Here is a 23,862-nt window from a genome sequence, read left to right on the forward strand (position 1 = left end):
TGTAGAGGTGGTTTGTGAGAGGCAAATTCCCTCAACTTTTGCTTGTCTGGGAATTGTTTAATCCCTCCTCCATATTTAAATGGTATTCGTGCTGGATATAGTAGTCTTGGTTCGAGGCCCTTCTGTTTCATTGCATTAAGTATATCATGCCATTCTCTTCTGACCTGTAGGGTTTCTGTTGAGAAGTCTGATGATAGCCTGATGGGTTTTCCTTTGTAAGTAACCTTTTTTTTCACTCTGACTACCTTTAATACTTTGTCCTTGTCTTTGATCTTTGCCATTTTAATTATTATGTGTCTTGGTGTTGCCCTTCTTGGATCCCTTGTCATGGGAATTCTGTGTACTTCTGTGGTCTGAGAGGGCATTTCCTCCCATAGTTTGGGGAAGTTTTCAGCAATTATTTCTTCAAAGACACTTTCTATCCCTTTTTCTCTCTTCTTCTTCTTCTGGTACCCATATAATGCGGATATTGTTCTGTTTTGATTGGTCACTCAGCTCTCTTAAAATTCTTTCATTCCTGGAGATCCTTTTATCTCTCTCTGCATCAGCTTCTCTGCGTTCCTGTTCTCTGTTTTCTAGTCCATTAATGGTCTCTTGCAACTCGTCCATTCTGTTTTGAAGTCCTTCCAGAGCTTGTTTTATTTCTGTATTCTCCTTCCTTAGTTCTTGCATATTTCTCTGCAAGTCCATCAGCATGGTTATGACTTTTGTTTTGAATTCTTTTTCGGGAAGACTGGTTAAATCTATCTCCCCAGGTTCCTCCTCAGGGGAAGATGTAGCAGATGCCGAAGCTGTCTGGGTTAGTCTTGTCTGGATCATATTTTTTTGCCTTTTCATGTTGACAGGTGCTATTGACTGTCAGCTGGGAGGGCCAAACTTTTCACTTGCTACTGTCCTTTCTTTACTGGGACAACTGCGACCCCTAGTGGCTTGTGTTGGGTAATTGCGTGTAGGCTGGGTCTTTGTGTCTTACTTGGCCAGAGTGGAGGTGTCTCCCTTTCTGTCGGTGTGGTTTGCCTTAGGCTGTTTCTCTGCTTTCGCAGTGCCCGGAGGGGTAATGGACGCCGGGGGGTGGGGCTGTTTGGCTGTTTATCTCCGTGAGGGGTCTCAGAGCTGCTGCCCAGGGGGTTAGTGTGCCCGGTTTTCCCTGTAATTTCCAGCCACTGGGCTGTGACCTGTGTTGTTTCCGTCTAGCTGTTAAGTCCCTGTCCCTTTAAGACTTTCAAAAAGCACTCGCTTTTCTTTGTCACAGGGGCATCAGCTTCGGCACCCGCTCAGAGGTCTTGCTGCCCTATTTCCCTAGTTTCCAGCCCTCCATGCATGCACTGTGTCTGCGCTCTGGTGCTGGTGGCTGGGGCTGGGTGTTTAGCAGTCCTGGGCTCTCTCTCCCTCCTGCCGGGAGCTGGGGGGAGGTGTGCTCGGATCCCACTGGGCCGGGGCTTGTATCTTACCCCTTTCACCAGGCGCTGGGCTCTCGCACATGTGGATGTAGTCTGGCTGTTGTCCTGTGTCTTCTGGTCTCTCTTTTAGGATTAGTTGTATTTGTTGTATTTTCAGAAATATAAATGTTTTTGGGTGGAGATTCCCACTGTCCTACTCATGCCGCCATGTTGGCTCCACCCTCTCCCCTGAATCATTATCTTATACAACTGAAATTAATATAGTGTTGTATGTCAATTATGCCTCAATAAAATATTCCTTTGTGTTCCGAAATAATAATAATAGCAATTCACCAAATTAAACTACAGAGATCATAATTTCCCACTAAAATAAGTGAAAATCTGTTTTACAGGATATGGAAGCATGAAAAAGGCAGCAAGAAAAATCTGCCATTTGACTCTGCATTCCTTCCTCCAAAAGACATTTTCCTCCTTTTCCTGACAATATATTTTAAATAAATCTAAGATAATGTTCTGTTCCATACAAACTATACATTCAACAAATTCATGAGAATAAACTGAGATTCATGTAGTAAACTGAGAAAGAGAACAAGAAACAGTTGAAGCATCAGGAAATAATGCAGCCAGGGCTCTGGCAAGTAAACCTTACCTGACCCTCACTGCCAATGCCCTGGAGTCCTTGTGCAATCAGGTCAGTAGATTCAGATAACTCTACAGTTCAAGCAGCTTACTAATTCCCATAACAAAAAAAATATTGAGCAGCATTGCTCCAAAGAACAGCCAGTTCAACTGTTGTCATTTTCCCTTATTTAATGTTCTATACATTTGTACAGATTCTGGGTGTTACTTGTAACATAAAAAGAAATCACGTACTCAAAGTATTATGTGTACAAAATAGTATTCAACAAGTACCTGATTAAAAGCACTGAATCACCAAGTGTTATGTTAGTGTCCCTAAAATGTCAGTTCAAAACAATCCCAAAAGGTTCTGGAAACTAAAGCAGAAGGAAAGAATAGCAAAAAGGATAATAACATTAATGCTCTATAAATATTAATATAAATACAGTAAAAAGAAATTGTTTTAAGCATGAGACATGGGTAATCCACCTTACGTAAATACGGCAACCACAGAGCAACCAAGGTGAAGAATAACTGAGGAAAAAAATTATTTCATTTTTCTGAACTTAATCCATTGAGTTTCATACACATTTTCATATGCATGTTCAACACAAGATGATAATAGCACATATTAAAAGGAGGATTACAGCTGAAACAGAAAATTTAAATACACATACACATCTCAAATTATTTTTTACCGTAAGAAATGATAACAGAAGTTAAATTAAGAACATTAAACAGAACTGGTCTTGAGATCTAAATTAGAAATAGTCCTGTGGAGTTGAAAGCACATTGCTCTTGAAGTCTGGATTCAAGTCCTTGCTATGCCATTTAATAATTCCATGCCTTTGGACAAGCCACTACTACTCCAATTCTTGATTGTGCTATCTGTAGAATGGGAGAAATTGATGTGGTTTGCCTACTTTATAAGGCTGTGAAATCAGCTGAGAAAAAGTGAAACACATTCATTCCACATATATTAACAAATCTGGGCACCATGCTCAACATGCAAGAAAAGGAGGGAAGTAAGAAAGAACAGTTCTTGTCCAAATGAAGTTTACATCTAGCTTTACAGATCATTGCTTTATAAATTTAAAAGCTCCATAAATTTTTTGAGATCATTGTCATTAAACCTATGACATCTTTCAGTAGTGACTGAGGACCGAACAAAACATTCAACAATTGTTCACTCAAAGTCAGACAGAGAAATACAAATACTATATGATATGTGAAATCTAAAAACAAAAACAAGCTTATAGATACAGAGAACAGATTGGTGGTTGCCAGGCAGAGCTGGGGGTGGGAGAAATGGGTGAAGGAGGTCAACCAGTACAAATTTCCAGTTATAAAATAAATAAGTCATAGGGATGCAATGTACAACATGTTGACTATAGTTAATAACACTTATAAAGTAGGCTAATCCACCATATTTGAAAGTTGCTAAAGAGTAGATCCTAAAAGTCCTATTACAAGAAAAAATTTTATAACTATGTATGGTGACACATTAATTAGACTTATTTTGGTGATCATTTTGCAACATATAAAAATACCAAACATTATGTTATATACATGAAAGTAATATGTTATATGTCAATTGTACCTCAAAAAAAATTTTTTACTGAGCATCAACTCTATGCAAGACATTTCTTGTGAGAAATAGATGCATTTATTTAAATTTTTTCTTCAATATTGTTACAAAATTTACTTCATCCTTTATTTTACTGTCACAAGAATGCTTAACATGAAATCTGCCTTCCTAAAAAAATATCCAGTATACATCATTGTTGACTACAGGTATAATATTTATATAAGATCTCTATTCATCTTGCTTAACTGAAACTTCATGCCTATTGCTTACTAACTCCCTATTTCCCTCTCCCCTCTAGCCATTGGCAGCCACCATTCCAATTCTTTTATTCTATAGTTTTAACTCTTTTAGATGCCTCCTATAAGCATAATCATGAGGCTTCTATTTTTTTTCTGTGATGGGCTAATTTACTTATCACATTGTCCTCATCTATGTTGATCTGCATTATAAAACTTCCTTCTTTTTCAAGGCTGAATAGTATTCCACTGTGTGTACTTACATTTTCTTTATCCATTGATTTGTTGATGAACATTTAGGTTGTACCCACATACTGACTATAGTGAATAAGGCTACAGTGAACATGGCAGTCTTAACATCTCTCTGGAATCCTGATCTCACTTATTTTGGATAAATATACTGAGATGGATTACTGGATCATCTGGTAGTTGAGAACTTTTACACATATCTGTTAGCCATTTGTATGTCTTCTTTGCAGAAATATCTATTCAAGTATTTAGCCCCTTTTTTTATTTTGGTATCATTAATCTACAATTACATGAGGAACATTGTTTACTAGACTCCCCCCCATCATCAAGTCCCCCCCACATACCCCATTACAATCGCTGTCCATCAGCATAATAAGATGCTGTAGAATCACTATTTCTCTTCTCTGTGTTATACAGCCCTCCCCGTGCCACACCTCCACACATTATACATGCTAATTGTAATGCCCCCTTTCTTTTTCCACTCCCCTTATCCATCCCTTCCCACCCATTCTCCCAAGTCCCTTTTCCTTTGGTAACTGTTAGTCCATTCTTGGGTTCTGTGGGTCGGCTGCTGTTTTGCTCCTTCAGTTTTTTTATTCGTTCTTATACTCCACAGATGAGTGAAATCATTTGGTACTTGTCTTTCTCTGCCTGGTTTATTTCACTGAGCATAATACCCTCTAGCTCCATCCATGTTGTTGCAAATGGTAGGATTTATTTTCTTCTTATAGCTGAATAATATTCCATTGTGTGTACATACCACATCTTCTTTATCCATTTATCTACTGATGGACACTTAGGTTGCTTCCATTTCTTGGCTATTGTAAATAGTGCTGAAATAAACATAGGGGTGCATATGTCTTTTTCAAACTGGAGTGCTGCATTCTTAGGGTAAATTCCTTAAAGTGGAATTCCTGGGTCAAATGGTATTTCTATTTTGAATTTTTTGAGGAACCTCCATACTGCTTTCCACAATGGTTGAACTAATTTACATTCCCACCAGCAGTGTAGCAGGGTTCCCCTTTCTCCACAATCTCGCCAACATTTGTTCTTGTTTGTCTTTTGGATGGTGGTGATCTTTACTGGTGTGCGGTGATATTTCATTGTGGTTTTAATTTGCATTTCTCTGCTGACTAGCGATGTGGAGCATGTTTTCATGTGTCTGTTGGCCATCTGAATTTCTTCTTTGGAGAACTGTCTGTTCAGCACCTCTGACCATTTTTTAATTGGATTATTTGCTTTTTGTTTGTTAAGGTGGGTGAGCTCTACATATTTTGGAGGTCGACCCTTTATCAGATCTGTCATTTATGTATATATTCTCCCCTACTGTAGGATGCCTTTTTGTTCTATTGGTGGTGTCCTTTGCTGTACAGAAGCTTTTCAGCTTGACATAGTTCCACATGTTCATTTTTTCTTTTGTTTCCATTGCCCAGGTAGTTATGTTCATGAAGAACTTGCTCATGTTTATGTCCAAGAGATTTTTGCCTACGTTTTTCTCTGAGTGTTATGGTTTCATGACTTACATTCAGGTCTTTGATCCATTTTGAATTTACTTTTGTGTATGGGGTTAGACAATGATCCATTTTCATTCTCTTACATGTAGCTGTCCAGTTTTGCCAACACCAGCTGTTGAAGAGACTGTCATTTCCCCATTGTATGTCTATGGCTCCTTTATCATATATTAATTGACCATATATGTTCAGGTTAATATCTGGAGTTTCTATACTGTTCCACTGGTCTGTGGCTCTGTTCTTGTGCCAGTACCAAATTGTCTTAATTACTGTGGCTTTGTAGTAGAGCTTGAAGTTGGGAAGCAAGATACCCCCTGCTTTATTCTTCCTTCTCACGATTGCTTTGGCTATTCGGGGTCTTTGGTGGTTCCATATGAATTTTTGAACTATTTGCTCCATTTTATTGAAGAATGCTGTTGGTAATTTGATAGGGATTGCATTGAATTTGTAGATTGCTTTGGGAAGGATGGCCATTTTGACAATATTAATTCTTCCTGGTCAAGAGCATGGGATGAGTTTCCAATTGTTAGTGTCCTCTTTAATTTCTCTTAAGAGTGTCTTGTAGTTTTCAGAGTATAGGTCTTTCACTTCCTTGGTTAGGTTTATTCCTACATATTTTATTCTTTTTGATGCAGTTGTGAATGGAACTGTTTTCCTCATTGCTCTTTCTGCTAGTTCATTGTTAAGGGTATAGGAAAGCAACAGATTTCTGTGTATTAACTGCATCCTGCAACTTTGCTGAATTCAGATATTAGTTCTAGTAGTTTTGTAGTGGAGTCTTAAGGGCTTTTTATGTTCATCATGTCATCTGCTATAGTGGAAGTTTGACTTCTTCTTTACCAATCTGGATGCATTGTATTTCTTTGTTTTCTCTGATTGCCGTGGCTAGGACCTCCACTACTATGTTAAATAACAGTGGAGAGAGTGGGTATCCCTGTCTTGTTCCCGATCTTAGAGGAAAATCTTTCAGCTTCTCACTGTTAAGTATGATGTTCGCTGTGGGTTTGTCTTACATGGCATTCATTATGTTAAGGTACTTGCCCTCTATTCCCATTTTGTTGAGAGTTTTTATCATGAATGGATGTTGAATTTTGCTGAATGCTTTTTCAGAGCCTGTGGAGATGATTATGTGGTTTTTGTCCTTCTTTTTGTTGATGTGGTGGATGATGTTGATGGATTTTCAAATGTTGTACCATCCTTGCATCCCTGAGATGAATCCCACTTGGTCATGGTGTATGATACTCTTGATGTATTTTTGAATTCGGTTTACTAATATTTTGTTGAGTATTTTTGCATCTATGTTCATCAGGGATATTGGTCTGTAATTTTCTTTTTTGGTGGGGTCTTTGCCTGGTTTTGGTATAAGAGTGATGCTGGCTTCATAGAATGACTTTGGAAGTATTCCCTCCTCTTCTATTTTTTGGAAATCTTTAAGGAGAATGGGTATTATGCCTTCTCTATATGTCTGATAAAATTCAGTGGTAAACCTATCTGGCCCAGGGGGTTTGCTCTTGGGTAGTTTTTTCATTACCAATTCAATTTTGTTGCTGGTAACTGGACTGTTTAGATTTCTGTTTCTTCCTTGGTCAGTCTTAGAAGGTTGTATTTTTCTAGGAAGTTGTCCATTTCTTCTAGTTTTTCCAGCTTGTTAGCATATAGATTGTCATAGTAATCTCTAATGATTCTTTGTATTTCTGTGGGGTCCATCGTGATTTTTCCTTTCTCATTTCTGGTTCTGTTGATGTGTGTAGATTCTCTTTTTCTCCTAATAAGTCTGGCTAGGGGCTTATATATTTTGTTTATTTTCTCAAAGAACCAGCTCTTGGTTTCATTGATTTTTTCTATTGTTTTATTCTTCTTAATTTTATTTATTTCTTCTCTGATCTTTATTATGTCCCTCCATCTGCTGACCTTAGGCCTCATTTGTTCTTATTTTTCCAATTTCAATAATTTTGACTTTAGACTATTCATTTGGGATTGTTCTTCCTTCCTTAAATAGGCCTGGATTGCTATATACTTTCCTCTTAGAACTGTCTTCGCTGCGTTCCACAGAAGTTGGGGCTTTGTGCTATTGTTGTCATTTGTCTCCGTATATTGCTTGATCTCTATTTTAATTTTGTCATTGATTCATTGATTATTTAGGAGTATGTTGTTAAGCCTCCATGTGTTTGTGAGCCTTTTACATTCTTTGTACAATTTATTTCTAGTTTTTTGCCTTTGTGGTCTGAGAAGTTGGTTGGTAGAATTTCAGTCTTTTTTAATTAACTGAGGCTCTTTTTGTGGCCTAGTATGTGGTCTATTCTGGAAAAGTTCTATGTGCACTTGAGAAGAATGTGTATCCTGCTGCTTTTGGGTGTGGAGTTCCATAGATGTCTATTAGGTCCATCTGTTCTAGTGTGTTGTTCATTGCCTCTGTGTTCTTATTTTCTGTCCAGTGGATCTGTCCTTTGGAGTGAGTGGTGTGTTGAAGTATGCTAAACTAAATGAATGAATGAATTGCATTCTATTTCCTCCTTTATTTCTGTTAGTATTTGTTTCACATATGTTGGTGCTCCTGTATTAGGTGCATGTATATTTATAATGGTAATATCCTCTTGTTGGACTGATCCCTTTATCATTATGTAATGTCCTTCTTTATCTCTTGTTAGTTTCTTTGTTTGAAGTCTATTTTATCTGATACTTGTACTGCCACACCTGCTTTTTTCTCCCTGTTGTTTGTATGAAATATCTTTTTCCATCCCTTGACTTTTAGTCTGTGCATGTCTTTGGGTTTGAAGTAAGTCTTGTGTGTAAGCAGCATATAGATGGGTCTTGCTTTTTTATCCATTCTATTACTCTGTGTCTTTTGATTGGTGCATTCAGTCCCTTCACATTTAGGGTGATTATTGAAAGATATGTACTTATTGACGTTGCAGGCTTTAGATTCGTTATCAAAGGTTCAAGCTTCTTTACTTTCTAACTGTCTAACTTAACTTGCTTATTAAGCTATTATAAACACAGTCTGATGATTCTTCATTTCTCTACCTCCTTATTCCTCCTCCTCTGATCTTTATATGTTAGGTGTTTTATTCTGTACTCTTTTGTGTTTCCTTTAACTGCTTCTGAGTAGTTGATTTTATTTTTTGCCTTTAGTTAGTATTGGTTGGTCTGCTTTCTTTGCTGTGATTTTATTTTCCCTGGTGACTTCTATTTATCCTTAGGAGTGCTTCCATCTAGAGCAGTCCCTTTAAAATATCCTGTAAAGGTAGTTTGTGGGAGGCAGATTCCCTCAACTTTAGCTTGTCTGGGATTTGTTTAACCCCTCCTTCATATTTAAATTATAATTGTGCTGGATACAGTATTCTTGGTTCAATGCCCTTCTGTTTCATTGCATTAAATATATCATGCCATTCTCTTCTGGCCTGTAAGGTTTCTGTTGAGAAATCTGATGATAGCCTGGTGGGTTTTCCTTTGTAAGTGACCTTTTTTCTCTCTCTGGCTGCCTTTAATACTCTGTCTTTGTCCTAGATCTTTGCCATTTTAATTATTATGTGTCTTGGTGTTGTCCTCCTTGGGTCCCTTGTATAGGGAGTTCTGTGTACCTCTGTGGTCTGAGAGACTATTTCCTCCCCCAGTTTGGGAATGTTTTCAGCAATTATTTCTTCAAAGACACTTTTTATCCCTTTTTCTCTCTCTTCTTCTTCTGGTATCCCTATAATGCAAATACTGTTCCATTTGGATTAGTCACACAGTTCTCTTAATATTCTTTCATTCCTGGAGATAATTTGATCTCTCTCTGCCTCAGCTTCTGTGTGTTCCTGTTCTCTGATTTCTCTTCCATTAACAGCCTCTTGCACCTCATTCAGTCTGGTCTTAAGTCCTTCCAGAGATTGTTTTATTTCTGTATTCTCCCTCCTAACTTGATCCTTTAGCTCTTGCATATTTCTTTGCAGGTCCATCAACATGGTTATGACCTCTATTTCGAATTCTTTTTCAGGAAGATTGGTTAAATCTATCTCCCCAGGCTCCCTGTTGGGGGTTGTGTGGGTAATTCTGAACTGGATCAAATTCTTCTGCCTTTTCATGGTGATAGGCAGTTGGCGTGTGTGTCAGCTGGGAGAACAAAGTCCCTTCCTGCTTGCTGGTTGCTTTGCCCTTCCCCACTGCCTATGCTGGTTACCCACACATGGGGAGCAGCTTCTGGTTTTATTTCCTGAGCCGCTGTGGGCAGGACAGCCATTGGAGCAGCCCAGAGCCCTGCGGGGAGTGGCAGTCCTGCTGGGTGTGCTCTCCTGGGAGAACGGCGCCCCTTCATGCCCTGCCCCATCTTCCTCTGCCTGCACCAGGCAGCTGCGTGCTGGCAGCAGCCCCTGGGTCTGGCCCAGGCAACTGCGTGCTGAAAGAAGACTCTGGGCAGCTGCTGTGGGCACAGCCTCTCTCAGGCTGTTCCACCGCTGTGGTGGGGCTGCACCGGAGGAGGAATGAATGGCAGGCTGTTTATCACCATGAGGGGCTTCAGAGCTGCACTGCCACCCAGGGGGTTGGTTTAGTTCCTTTTCTAACTAGGTGATTAATTTTTTTTCTATTGAATTGTAGGAATTCCTTATATATTTTAGATATTAGCCCCTTAACAGATACATGGTTTGCAAATGTTTTCTCCCATAGATTGCCTTTTAACTATGTTGATTGTTTCCTTTTCAGTACAGAAGCTTTCTAGTTTTATGCAGTCCTACATTTTATGTTTGGTTTTGTTGCCTATGCTTTTGGTGTCATATCCATGAAATCACTGACAAAACCAGTGTAATGAAGTTTTTCCCCTGTTTCTTCAAGGAATTTTAGTTTCAGGTCTTACATTCAGTTCTTTAATCCATCTTGAGTTGATTTTTGTATATGGTGTAAAAAAGGCTCCAATTCCATTAAATTACATATGAATATTCATTTCTCCCAAAACCATTTGTTTAATAAGACTATCCTTTCCCAGTTATATATTATTGGCACCCTTATACAAGATGAGTAACAATATATTTATGGATTAATTTCTAGGTGATTTTTCTTCCATTGTTCTATATGTCTGTTTTTAGACCAGTACCATGTCATTTTGAGTAATAGGGGTTTGTAATATATTTTGAAATGAGGAAGTGTGATACCTCTACTTTACTCCTCTTTCTCAGAATTCATTTGGCTGTTTGTGGTTTTCTGTGGTTCCATATGAATTTCAGAATTATTTTTTCAATTTCTATTTTTTAAAAATGCCATTGGGATTTTGATAGGAACTGCATTGCATGTGTAGATCACTTTGGGTAGTATGGACATTTCAACAATATTAAATCTTTCAATCTGTGGACACTGGATAACTTTCCATTTGTGTCTCCTTTAATTTCTTTCATCAATGTTTTGTGTTTTCAGTATTACAAGTATTTTGCCTCCTTAGTTAAGTTTAATCCTAAGTATTTTATTCTTTTTCATATCATTGTAAATATGATGATTCCCAATTTCCATTTCAGATAGTTAATTGTAAATGTATTGAAATGTAACTGATTTTTGTATATTGAGTTTGTACCTTATTTTACTGAACTTAAGTTTACTAACTCTAACAGTTTTTTGTTAAAAGAAATATATATATATATATATAATATATATAAAATCATGTCATCTACAAATAGGAACAGTTTTATTTCTTCCTTTCAAACTTGGATGCCTTTAATTTTTTTCTTGACTAATTGTTCTGACTATAACTTCCAGCACTGTTGAATGGTATATATGGTGAGAGTAGACAATCTTGCCTTATTCCTGATATTAAAAGAAAAGCTTTCTGTTTTTCACTATTGAGTAAAATGTTAGCCGTGGGCAATCACACATGAACTTATTATATTAAAGTACTTTCCTTCTATTCCTAGCTCAGAGTTTGAATGGTGAAAGGATGAATTATTTCAAATACTTTTTCTATATCTATTGAAAGAATCACATGATTTTTATCCTTTATTCTGTTAATGTAGTGTATCATATTAATTTATTTTCATATATTAACCATACTTACATCCCAGGCAAAACTCACTTGGTCATAGTGTATAATTCTATTAATATGTTGTTGAATTCAGTATTTTGTTGAAGATTTTTGCATCTACACTCATCAGGGATATTAGCCTATAATTTTCTTTTCTTGTGGTGTCCTTATCCTTATCTGGCTTTGGTAGCAGAGTAATGATGGTCTCATAAAATGAGCTAGGAAGTAATCCCTCCTCTTCAGTACTTTGGAAAACTTCAAGAAGAGCTGACATTAATTCTTCATTAAATGTTTCCAGGTCTTGGCACTTCTTCAACTACTGGTAGCTATTAAAAGTAATGCTTGTATGAGCACCAAAGTTTGAGAGAAAACCAAGAGCTGAGGCAGGGTTGAAGGACAAGATTCATCTATCTGAGGCCACTCCTTCAAGACTCAAAGAGGTGATTGTTTCAACAACTGTTTAGAAACCAACACAGAGTCAAGCCAAATGAAGAAACAGAGGCATATGTTCCAATGAAAAACAAGATAAAACTTCAGAAAAATGAAATGGAGTTAAGTAATCTACCTGATAAAAAGTTCAAAGTAAGGGTTATAAAGACACTATCTAAACTTGGTAAAAGAATGGATGAACATAGAACTTCAAAAAAGAAATGGGAAATATAGTAAAATACCAAATAGAAGTCAAATAGAGGTGAAGAAGACAATAACTGAAAAGAAAAATACACAGAGAGTTTCAACAGCAGACTAGATGAAGAAGAAAAAAGGGTAAGTCAACTCAAAAACAAGGCAGTAGAACTTGCCAGTCAAAGAAGCAAAAAGAAAACAGGATGAACTAAAGTGTCCATAGCTTGAGACTCATAGGACAAAATCCAACAGCCTAACATCCCCATCATAGTGCTCTCATAAGGAGATGAGAAAGAGGCAGAAATCTTATACAAAGAAATAGTGGCTGAAAACTTTTCAAACCTAGAGAAAGAAAAAATATGCATATCCACAATGCCCAGAGAATTATAAATAACCCAAAGACATCCACACCAAGACACATTATAATTAAAATGTCAAGGAGGAAAATTTTTCTCCAGGCCTAGGCCAAACAACAGAAAGACTCAAAAGACTTAAGACTAGTTTTTAAAGCATCTTTTCTGACAGGCAATCCAGCTCTCTGATGTGGCCTTGAGCTCAGGATACAGAAGGCCTGTAATGCTGAAGTTGTGATAGAAAAGCACTATGGGAGTTTCAGGCAACTAGGCTTAAAATGAGGAAATCTGAGAATACTAATAAGAAGCACAATACCATAAACAAATTGGGATTTGGAATCAAAAGCCAAGGGTTTAACTAAAAAGACATGATGATAAATGTTAACTTTAGGGGATGCAGGGCGAAAGGTATATGAGAACTCTACCCCTGTAACATTTTTTATTATAAGTCTAAAACTACCTTAAAATAAAAGGTTACTAAAAATAATGGTCCAGGGTTTAAACCTTGGTCCTGATGGTTGGAAAGAAAAAAAACGGATCCTACCTATTATACCACTATTTCTTCCCTTCAGTTCTATGTTTGCTTTGTACATTTACATCCTCTGATGCTACGTACACAATATTTTTATAATGTTAATATCATCCTTGTGGAATGACCATGTTATCATTATATTATCTCCTTCTTTGTCTCATTTGAGATATTTTGTCTGGTATAAGTATAGCCCTTTCTCTCTTCTGGTTACCATTTCCCTGGAATATCCTTTCCCATCCCTTCACTTTCAGTCTAAATGTGTCCTTAAATCTAAAGTGAGTTTCTTATACTTAGAACATAATTGGATCTTGTTTTTTTTTTTAATCTATTCAGTCACATTGTATTTAATCTCTTTACAATTAAAGTACTTATTGATAGAGAAGAATTTACTATTGTCATTTTGTAGTTCTTTTTTCTGTCTCTTCCTTCCCTTGCTTTCCTTTGTGTTTTGTTGATTTTTGTTTTGATTTGCTTTGATACCTTTTTTTCTTTTGGATCTTCTATGGGCATTTTTTGTGGTAACCTCAGGATTTACATAAAATATTTTATAGTTTTAACAGTCTCTTTTAAGCTGACAATAATGTGAGGTTTGTAAGTAAGTAATCTCTCACATATAGAGACTTTATGTTGTCTAACTTACATCTATTCATATTGTATATTTTTAACATATTTTAGTTGGTTATTTTTAATACTTTTATTATTTAAATTCCTTTTAGTATCTACTATCTTTCATATGTATTTCAAATCCAATATGTCTAAACCCCATAAACTGCTTCCCCTCTATATAAACAGAAAACCAATGTCCTCAGTGCCCAACCAGATTCCTGGAAGTCTGCTTGATGCCTCCCTTTTCCTCTGCACAGATTCCAATCACTTTCCAAACTGTAGACTGTTCTTCATTTCTCTCATTCATTCTCTACCCCACCCTATCATTTCACAAACAGCTGACTGCATCAGCCTCATCACTGGACTCTGTGCCCCTACTCTGGCCCCCTTGCCAACTGCTTCCAGAATAATGGTCCTACAATACAAATTTGCTTATATCATTTCCCTGCTTGAGATTCTTGAATGGTTCCGCCTTAGTTTTCAGACTACAGTTTACACTTTTTAATTTAGGTCTTTCACGTCTATACCTACCTCTCCATCTTCAACTCTTGATCCTCCCACACAGTCATCCTTCATCTCAGACATTCATAATTATTACAGGCTTCCAAGCACATAACCTCCAGTTAAAATGCTCCCTTCCTCCACCACCTTCTTTGTCTACTTAACTCTTCCTCCAAACTCAATCGTGCATTATTCACTCAAAACACTCTCCAATGGTACAACTTATAATGCCTCCAACTTCTATCGTAATAATTTATATTGTTAATTTATTTCTTATCTAATCTATAAATTCCAGAAGAAGACAATGGTATTATTTTTTCTAAATTTAAAACTGTAGCACATAGTACTGAAACTGGCATACAGTGAGCACACAAGAAATAATCATTTGTTGAATGGGTTAATCAGTTAACCAAACTGAAGCTTCCTGGAATGATGCTGATCCTTTTTTAAAAGTTAAAAGTTTTACATGGCTGAAATTTTCTATGTTCCTAAAGGTTTCGGTATAAAATCCAGCACAAATTCGGTGATTTGTACTCTATGTGTCTCCTTTTTCTAGTTTTTCTTATTCTGTCTTATATTCCACTCTTGTGACTCACTTTTTTCTTTAAATCATAGTATCTCTGTGTATTTTTTCTAGGATCTTCTGCAGAATATATTTGGCTTCAAACGGCTTTTAATCATACAGCAATTTCTCCCCTTAAAAACTGCTCATACTTTTAATAAGAAGCTTTAAACAGTCTTTTTCTGGTACATATCTTTCTGTTCATAATAGAGGATGGCCTCAAAAAGTCTCAGCTACCAACATGGTAATGTGTGATTTACAACATTATGAATATTGTTCATATTCAGAATCATAGTTCAGTGTACAAATATTTTATAGCACTGTATGTAGCAAATACTAAATATACATTTGACATAAGAAGTTATTAAATACTAGACCCATTTCTTATAATGGCATTGATCTATTTCCTAATAGAAAAGGATCAACATTCCCATTAAAAATAAATAAATAAAACTGGCTATTGTATGATAAATGGAAAAGCTGTAAAAGTTGTTTAACTCAGCCTGAACACCCAAAAAGCAAATAGCCCTATTAAAAAATGGGCAGAGGTTATGAACAGACAATTCTCCAAAGAAGAATTTCAGATGGCCAACACGTACTCAAAAAACTAAAACTAGAAATACCATTTGACCCAGGAATTCCACTCCTAGAAATTTACCCTAAGAATGCAGGAGCCCAGTTTGAAAAATTAATGACTTGGTCAAACTAAACAAATTAAGAAAGTAAAAGAAGTTTTAATAAAATTCTCTTTCTACTAAACCTTTTCTAAATGGATTTGTCTAGCAGAAAAAGGCAAGCAATATACCATGCTTCCTTTGTAACTCCCAGTTAAAATATATTCTTTACTCATATTAAATCCATTTATACATTTTCATAATGGATTATTACAGATATCACAGACTACCTATAAACGTGCACTGTTTATGTTGGATCAGGAAGAGCTGGCAAAGTATTCATTTGCACACAAAATAAACTCCCAAATGTCCTCAGCTTTAGTTTCTCTTTCTCAAATTATATTTATACATTTATTATTTTTATTCTCTATATAATTATGCTATTGTATATGTTTCTTTATATATTTATACAGGACATAATAATTCAAATGATCAAAAGTTTAGAACTTTCTCCTGGCTATTTCCTTTTCAGGAGGTTTCTGTTTTTCAATTTCCCATTGGCTTTAAGACTAACTATTGCTTCACTCTTTTGAGGTACACATTAGTTTCACAATCCAATCTAGTCAGCTTCTCATGAGTGATCTTAAGAAATGAGGGTGTGGCCAGGATGTGCACTAGGATTGATGCCATCTTCAGAAAATGGAATTAGAAGTGAGAACAAAGCTAAGGTAAAGTAAGCCATTTTTTACTTACAGCTGACACGTGCTGCAAGAGACACATAACATCAATCATGTCTGCAAGGATAAGGAGTCTGGTAACTGCAGCCAACAAGGCACGGGCAGCTTGAACAACAGCTTCCCTTTTAGGGAGGTAACAGGGGTCATCAGCAAATCTCTCAGCTGATCCTTTCAGAGCTTCACCTGAAAAACACAACCCCAAATATATTATACTTTAAGTTTCTATTACTCCTGTTTTGACATTTATCATCCAAACTAATTCCAAGTACATTCCATGACTAAGCATAATTTTAAAATACTGCCAGTTGACACAAGAACATTGTCTCTTAATAGACAATGCAGTTTCACACTGACATTTGTTTTTGATAAATGTTCTGGAGTTTAAGAAGCATGATACTATTTTCCTAGAAGAGAACTGTGCTCAATTGACTGGCAGCATCTAGTAAAATTGCTGTCAACTTCTGTATCTGCTGAATCTCATTTGCTGTGAAAGGTTTCATTACTAAGACTTCAGTCGTAAACGATCTTGTTTATAAAAATAAGGCAAATCTTCATTGAGTTACTTTTCAACTCAATGGATGTTAGAAAAGAGCTTGCCTTTAAGAAAATAAGAGAGCAGCTGTCTGATGAAAGTTTAACATAGGCATATTTATCCTAAACTGTCAACATAATTAATAAACTGTATCCCAAACTTAATCACAGAAATAATATTTTACAGAATGCAGAGAAATATGTCCACTATTTTAAGCTTCTTCATTTAAAATGCATTTTATTATAAAAGCAACATGTACTCATTCATTTTTTAAATTCACAACTCAGAAGGGTATAAAATGAAAAGAAAAGGTCCCTCTTTAACTGTCTCTGGTAACATAACTGTTAAAGAATTACCACATCCACTATTTTTAAATTTTTAAATTTAAATCTGTCTGCATTATGAAAGCAGTATGTGCTCATAGCTTTTAAATTATTCAGCTGAAGAGTATAAAGTGAAAATTTTGTTAAAGTCTCCACAATAATCCCAAAAAATATCCATTAAGTTCTTATATATCTATCCAGAAATTTTTCCATGAATATATGTTTTATGTGTGTGCACATGTATATATGTGTATATTTATGTGCATATATTTATACATATGCTATATCTGTATTTTATGAGTACATTCACACATATTCATATATTCATAAATATGACTATATTATATATATATAAAGATTTTATGTCATAAGAAAACATACAGATAATTTTATATGTTATAAATGGAAGATGTAAAAGATAAAGATCCCTTTCATAAATGGTATCCTACTATAAAAACCTTTACAATTTGTTCTTTTCACTTATCAGTTTTCTCTCTTTTTCATGTCAGGACAGAGATGACCATGAGGTAATTAAGTAAGCACAATGATTAGCAGTGTGAACTCTGAACTATTCTGCTTGAATGTCTCTGTCCTACAACCTTGGACAAGTCACTTAACCTCTATGCCTCATTTTCCTTCTGTGTAAATGGAGACAATAACAATAATACCTGCAATTTTTGAAGATTAAATAAAAGCAGGGCTTAGAACTTAGTAAATACTTGGTTAGCTGGGATTGTCATTCTTTTTAATGCTTTGAATAAAGTTACAGCTTACTGATACACTATAACTTATTTTCCATGCCCCTCTTAAACACATAAATCATTTCCAAATTTGCTTATTTCAAACAGTACTACAAAGAATACCCGTGACATACACTTTTGCATTCATGAGCAAGTTTAGCTGTAGGATAAATTCTTAAAAGTAGAATTGCTGAGTCAAGGGGCAAATGAATTTAAGGTTTTGATACATACTGCCAAAAAATTCTCCAAAGCACAACCACCTCACCAATAATATATTAAAAGGTCTGACTTAACAACTTTACTCCATGAAAATTTTAGCTTTCACTTATTCATGAACTTCAGAATTTAAAAAATGAAATTATTTTTATTAAATATAACAAAGAATGGTTCCTGAAAATGGACAAAATCTGTGAAGAAGGTCTGAAACACATTTATCTCTCTTAAGCAATACCACATTAACAAATCAGTCTGAAGTCAGATATGGATGATGAGATCAAATTCTTATCTACCACTTCTAGTTCTGAGACCTTGGATACAAAATACTTTATTTCCTCCTTTACAGAAAAGGGATACAAATATTATTTATCACACAGAATTTCTGATATGTTTAAATGAGATATAGTTCATAATATATATTTAGCACAGTATCTGAATACGGAAAGCACTCAACAAATATTAGCTATTATTTTCTCAGGCAATTTCTAATAGAGATGGTATGTTTTTAAGACCAGTAAGCAGTGATATTTATGTTTTTCTCTGAAAATCAGAATTGCTGCTAGGAGACTGAAAAATTAAAGCAACCTTCAAAATTTGGAGAGCAGGTGAATTTCCACAAAAAACAAGATTATCTTTTCTTGTCATGATTCTGAATTGGAAAATTACAATAGCCTTTGTAGAATACTGTCTCTGACTTCATATACGAAAACTAAATATATATCAAAAAAGAAGTATGTGTTCTGACTTGGAAAATGTTGGGATGTTGAACAATTGGATAAAGAGGCATATGCAAAAAAGATCATTTAAGTGCTAAAGAACTATTAGAGGCTTTGTGTCCATTAAGGTGATATGAAGAGTCAACCAATAGCAGTGCTGGAAGAAGTACATTAATATATTAGCACATCAATAAAATGCAGCAAGTAAACTTCCTGTTACTGGACTCACTGCCCTCCCTCCCCTGCAATACTCCCAACCCTTTCAGTTGGTTTCAGCCCATACTTCTGGTCACAGTTTAAACACCACTCTCTCTGGGAAGCCTTAGACCACCATTTCTAAAGCAGGACTTACAGCAGGATTCTTTGCTTCCTATCGTAACCCTCATCATCATTTACTGTAATGACTTATATCAAAGCCTGTCTTTTCTTCTGAATCAAGGCCAGTGAGAGTAAGATCTGCACTACTCCTGGTCACCATGGTAATCCCTGGGTCTAGAATAGTGCCTACTCTGTTGCCTATATTCAGTACAATGAATGTGTGTTGGTGAATGAATATGTCAATGAACATTCAACTTTCCTTTGACAAGCCTTTGTTGTTCCCTATATAACACAGCTCCATCCTAGGAATCCAGGATATAGAAATCAATACAAAGCAACTTTGCAGCCCCAGTGGTAGACAAATGAGAATCAATAATCACTGTGATATAATCTGAGCAGGGCTCAGAGACCAGTATAAACTACTAAGAAGCACAGGAAGGACCTACCTCTGCCTGAGGTGTGAAAAGACACACAGAGGAAGGTTCTAGATAAGAGCAAATGTTCCAACTATTGACAAAGATGCTAGTTTATAGAATTAAGCAAGTTCACTGTCATATTGACTTCTGTCAGGAGAAAATGGTTATTTTTCTAAATAAATAGAAATAAAAGGTACAAAAAGTTTCCTCTTTATCTAGAGTATTAGTATCCATGTTTTATAAAGTCTGGACATAGGGAGTCTATTCTTTTAAAATATCATTCCCATTCTTGTTTATAATATTTCTATTTTGAAGTTTAATGAACAGAAAATTTCACTTCTAAAATATATAAATAAGCCATATTTTTTCCTTTAAGAAATCTCACTTCGTACATAAAAGCAATTTACTAAAGGTCTTGAAAATACCGCAAAAACTAGGTTCAGAAAGTTCCTGTCTACTGGATTCATTTTGTTCCTTTCCTATCAAATAGGCTCTTTTTAATCTTAAAAAAGAAAAAGTTCAATTCAAAATGCCTGCTTGAATAATGTACTAAGGATATATACTCTACAAAGAGTGATACAGGTACATCTCATACATACATAAATAATACATGTAATATATTACACATTTTATACATATATTACATTATAATATATCTTGTACATATATAAGTAATTTTTTAAAACTTCTGAATATATAAAAATCTGACATGTAAAAATTATATATGATCATATGAATGAATCCCAGAATTTCTTGGCCAAATAGACACATTGCAAAATATTCTTCACCTTATAAAAGATACCTACATGGTTCTTTGAAACAGCAAGTTCCTTTGCTGCATTTAAAAATACAACTCCACTTTCTAAAAGTGATTATAAACCTTAAAAATCATATAAGCTAGACATCCAAAGGAGAAAGGGGAACAACCAAAATGAAAAGGGATAAGTACTAAAGACTAAATTTCCTCCAACTTTCATAATTAACATTATATTTATGATTCAATTACTATTTCTAGTATTTGCCTCTGGCTGCCGGTCTGTGTGTATTTGAATATACCATACACATGTAACATGCACTAGTGCATATTAATTGATTCAATATATAATAACATACTGTGGTATAATGGGGTTCCCAGGCTGAAACTGGGCTCTAAGGGGTTGGTTTTATTTGTTTCTAATTGAGAAAAAACCATTTTAAGTTTGAAAGCTCTTAAGAGGTTGTAGCTTGAATTTAACTTTGGAACATACTGCTTTTCTTTTGGCAGGAAAGAGGGGAGGATGACATCAACTAGGTCCTAAAGAGACAGATGCAAAAAAAAAAAGAAGAAAAAGGCCTTCCATTTAAAATGTTTGAAACAGTTTGCAAGAAGAGAAAATGTCTTGTATTATTATTTTTTTAAATGTTTTATCATGGCAGAGGAAAGGGCCAAAAAGCTAGCCACTGCCGCTGTAAGGACTCATGATTAGGATCTACAAGACTTCAGCAGTACCTCTGGACTCAAAATGTACCTGCATATGGCTGCCATTGTAAACTACTGGCTGTGTTTTATTTCGATTTCATTATCTTCAAACTCTCAGCAACAACTGTCTTATTAAAAATAGTAATCTGGTTCCAACCAAGTCAGAGTAACAAAGACCAGATATCTTTCCTACCTGAAACAAAAAAAAAAAATGGACAAAATCTATTATGTATGGTTCTGAAAGCACTGGACATCAGGCAATCAGGGACAGAAATCCCTGAGAAATGGGAAGCAAACAGGATGAGCCCTTTGGTAGCCCCAGCTTACCGCCTTGAGAGATTTTCCAGGCCACAAACAGAAAGGAGAAATTAAGACAGAGCCTAGCAAACTCTCTGAACTAAAGAGACAAAGCTGAGAGCCCAGGGAATGTTCGGCAGCTAAAGTACTCAGGACAGAAAATGGCAAAGATAGCTACAAGGAGAGAGAACTCAGAAGGTCTGCAGAGGCTCCTCTTTGAGTACTCAGCTGAATATTGGTCAATCATACATGGGAAGAAACTAAGGCTAGGGAAAGAACCATCCAAAAGGATTTAAGGTAGCAGTATTTGGCACTCACTCACATGGGACTGGAAATAGTGTTTGATCCCACCACCAGAATGGAAAACTTTCTAACTCATGGGTAATGGGGTAGAGTACATAGAAGAGCCTCGCCTCAACAGTGAAGAATAACCAGGTCTAGACTGAGTATTGCTCCAGTAATCCCTAATAAAGCAATTCCGAGAGAGCAGAATTCTCATCTTCAAGGTCTGCAGCAGTCATGAATCAGAGAATAGCAGAGCAGCATACTGAGTTACCTAAAGTGGAAGGGCACAGCCAACATGCCACCAAGCCCTGCAACATTGAGACAATGGAAACAAACTGGGGAATATTTTGATAGAGTCAATTCTATAAAATTATAAATTTTTATGAAATATAAAGTTTGATGCTAGTTTCTATTAAACTGATGGAAACACCTTCTAACATCAGAGTTGGGATATAAGAGAAGCTCTCTTAAGAGACTATCTCTTAACTACCTTTCTAGATTCATCAACTCTTTATTGCCTCTCAACAACATATTAATGATCCTTTCTATTCAACACTAAAAGATTATCTCAAGTACTTTGGAGCCCTTCTGCTTCCACAAACTGTGTAATAAGAGTCTGTTTCTCAACATTTTCATGTCAGTTGTAATTGTGTTTTTTTATTAAATATATAAGTTTATCAGATAATAATACAAAAAAGATCTGTTACTTCTTTGAAAATTAGTTTGAATGCTTAGAGACAACAAAGGTGAGTTATTAAAATTGTTGTCAACTTGAGTGTGGAAGAAAAAAATGGTAAAATTTAGCACAAGGCAAGAGAGAGGATTATAAGATATCAAGGAGGATTGTGCAGTATGGTAGTTTCTCAAGTACCATTAAGTTCTCTTCCACAATGACACTAAAACTGGAAATCTTAGTCAATATACTGTGGGTGTGGTTTTGGAAAAAATGATTGCATGACATTCAGTCAACAGACCTATACTAAAAATGGGACAGGGCCTAACATCAAGACACTGGTTAATGCTCATGTTATATCCACTAAAATAAAATTTTCTATCTTAAAGGGTGTGTGCCTGTGTGTGTGTGTGTGTGTGTGTGTGTGTATAGGAAAACTAATAAAAATTTCACTTCCAATAGTGAGAACAAATATATCTTCAAGCAAATATTATCTGTTGTATTTAAAATGCTGGTATATCTTGAATTTCAATCCTTGTTTTGGTCAAAATTTGATTATATGCATATATGTAAAAATATATAACTCCACATATATAACTTTATTAATGTCTTTTTATGTGTAAAATATTGTACACAGTATCTGTAAACTATCAATCTAAATAAATTTTAACATTAAGGGAACTTTTAAAATGGAGCTACATGATGACACTTAAGAATTTCAAAGAGAAAAAATGATGAATTATCTTTAAAAACTGGCAAAAAACTGACAGGGAACTTGATGTCATACTTAAAATACACAATAATTTTAAAGTAATAAAATAAAGAAACTATATCTGTATATTATCTTTAAGATTACAATTCCTTCAATATTATCTCCTAATATTAGGAGTATCATGTAGTTGAAGGTATTTATAGTAAAACAGACAACAGAACAAAGTAAACCATATTGTAAAACAAATAATAAAAAGAGATAAGAGTATAGATTTAAAACTTAACTAAATGTTCAAACTGACTGAAATAGCATCCCATAATTGCTGTCTATTGAATTTATCTCCAAAGAGCCTATTGACTAAAACGCCACCAATAAACATTTCTATAATATTATTCTTGGTGTCAATTTAATTCTTTTGAGGGGAATAACTAAACCTTACAATTAAAATGCCAGACTAAAGTTAATTATCCATTATTTTTTCCAATATTTCCTTTTCTCACTAAACACAAACAAACTTAGATTCTATTACATGATGGTGAATTAGCAAAATTTATATCCTTGATTTTTTGAGATCTGCTGAAGCAATTTCATTACAGTGCTTTGAAACTGGGACTGACAAGTTATCAATTTTTTTCTAAGAAAATATACTTAACCTTACAAAGATTCATTCATTTATATAACAAATATGTATTCAGCAATACACCATGCAAAGCACTATGCACTATATAATGATGACTAAAACATGGTCTCTGCCAGGTATTCCCAAATAGAAAAACAAACTAGTGAGTGGTTTTAAATGCTAGCATCTTCAGATATATTTCTATAAAGTAAATAAAACAGAATTCCTTAGCAACCCCCCCAAAAAAAAATATATATATATATATATCTATATATCATAATCTTGCACAATCCCTGTACACAATCCCTAAAAGCTTCACTATTATCTTATATAAACCATTTTAAAAGATCTATGAATTGCTTCCAGGATTCCAGCTCAAGATGGTGACACAGGAGGCTCTTGAACTTACCCTCTCCCATGGATATAATTAATCTACAACTTC

The 23,862-nt window shown here is 35.3% G+C and overlaps 1 protein-coding gene across 4 annotated transcripts in view; it reads right to left on the reverse strand.

The window, feature by feature from the left end:
* CTNNA3 (catenin alpha 3) overlaps nt 1-23,862 on the reverse strand; it is a 1,667,940-nt gene that overhangs the window by 1,517,928 nt on the left and 126,150 nt on the right. For all 4 annotated transcript variants that reach the window (XM_057505911.1, XM_057505908.1, XM_057505909.1 and 1 more), the window contains exon 4: nt 16,131-16,297. In XM_057505911.1, the coding sequence (XP_057361894.1) occupies nt 16,131-16,297 (167 nt within the window). The remainder of the gene's footprint in view (nt 1-16,130; nt 16,298-23,862) is intronic.

The sequence above is a fragment of the Manis pentadactyla genome, chromosome 8 (assembly GCF_030020395.1).
Source record: "Manis pentadactyla isolate mManPen7 chromosome 8, mManPen7.hap1, whole genome shotgun sequence".
In the NCBI taxonomy this organism is placed as follows: domain Eukaryota; kingdom Metazoa; phylum Chordata; class Mammalia; order Pholidota; family Manidae; genus Manis; species Manis pentadactyla.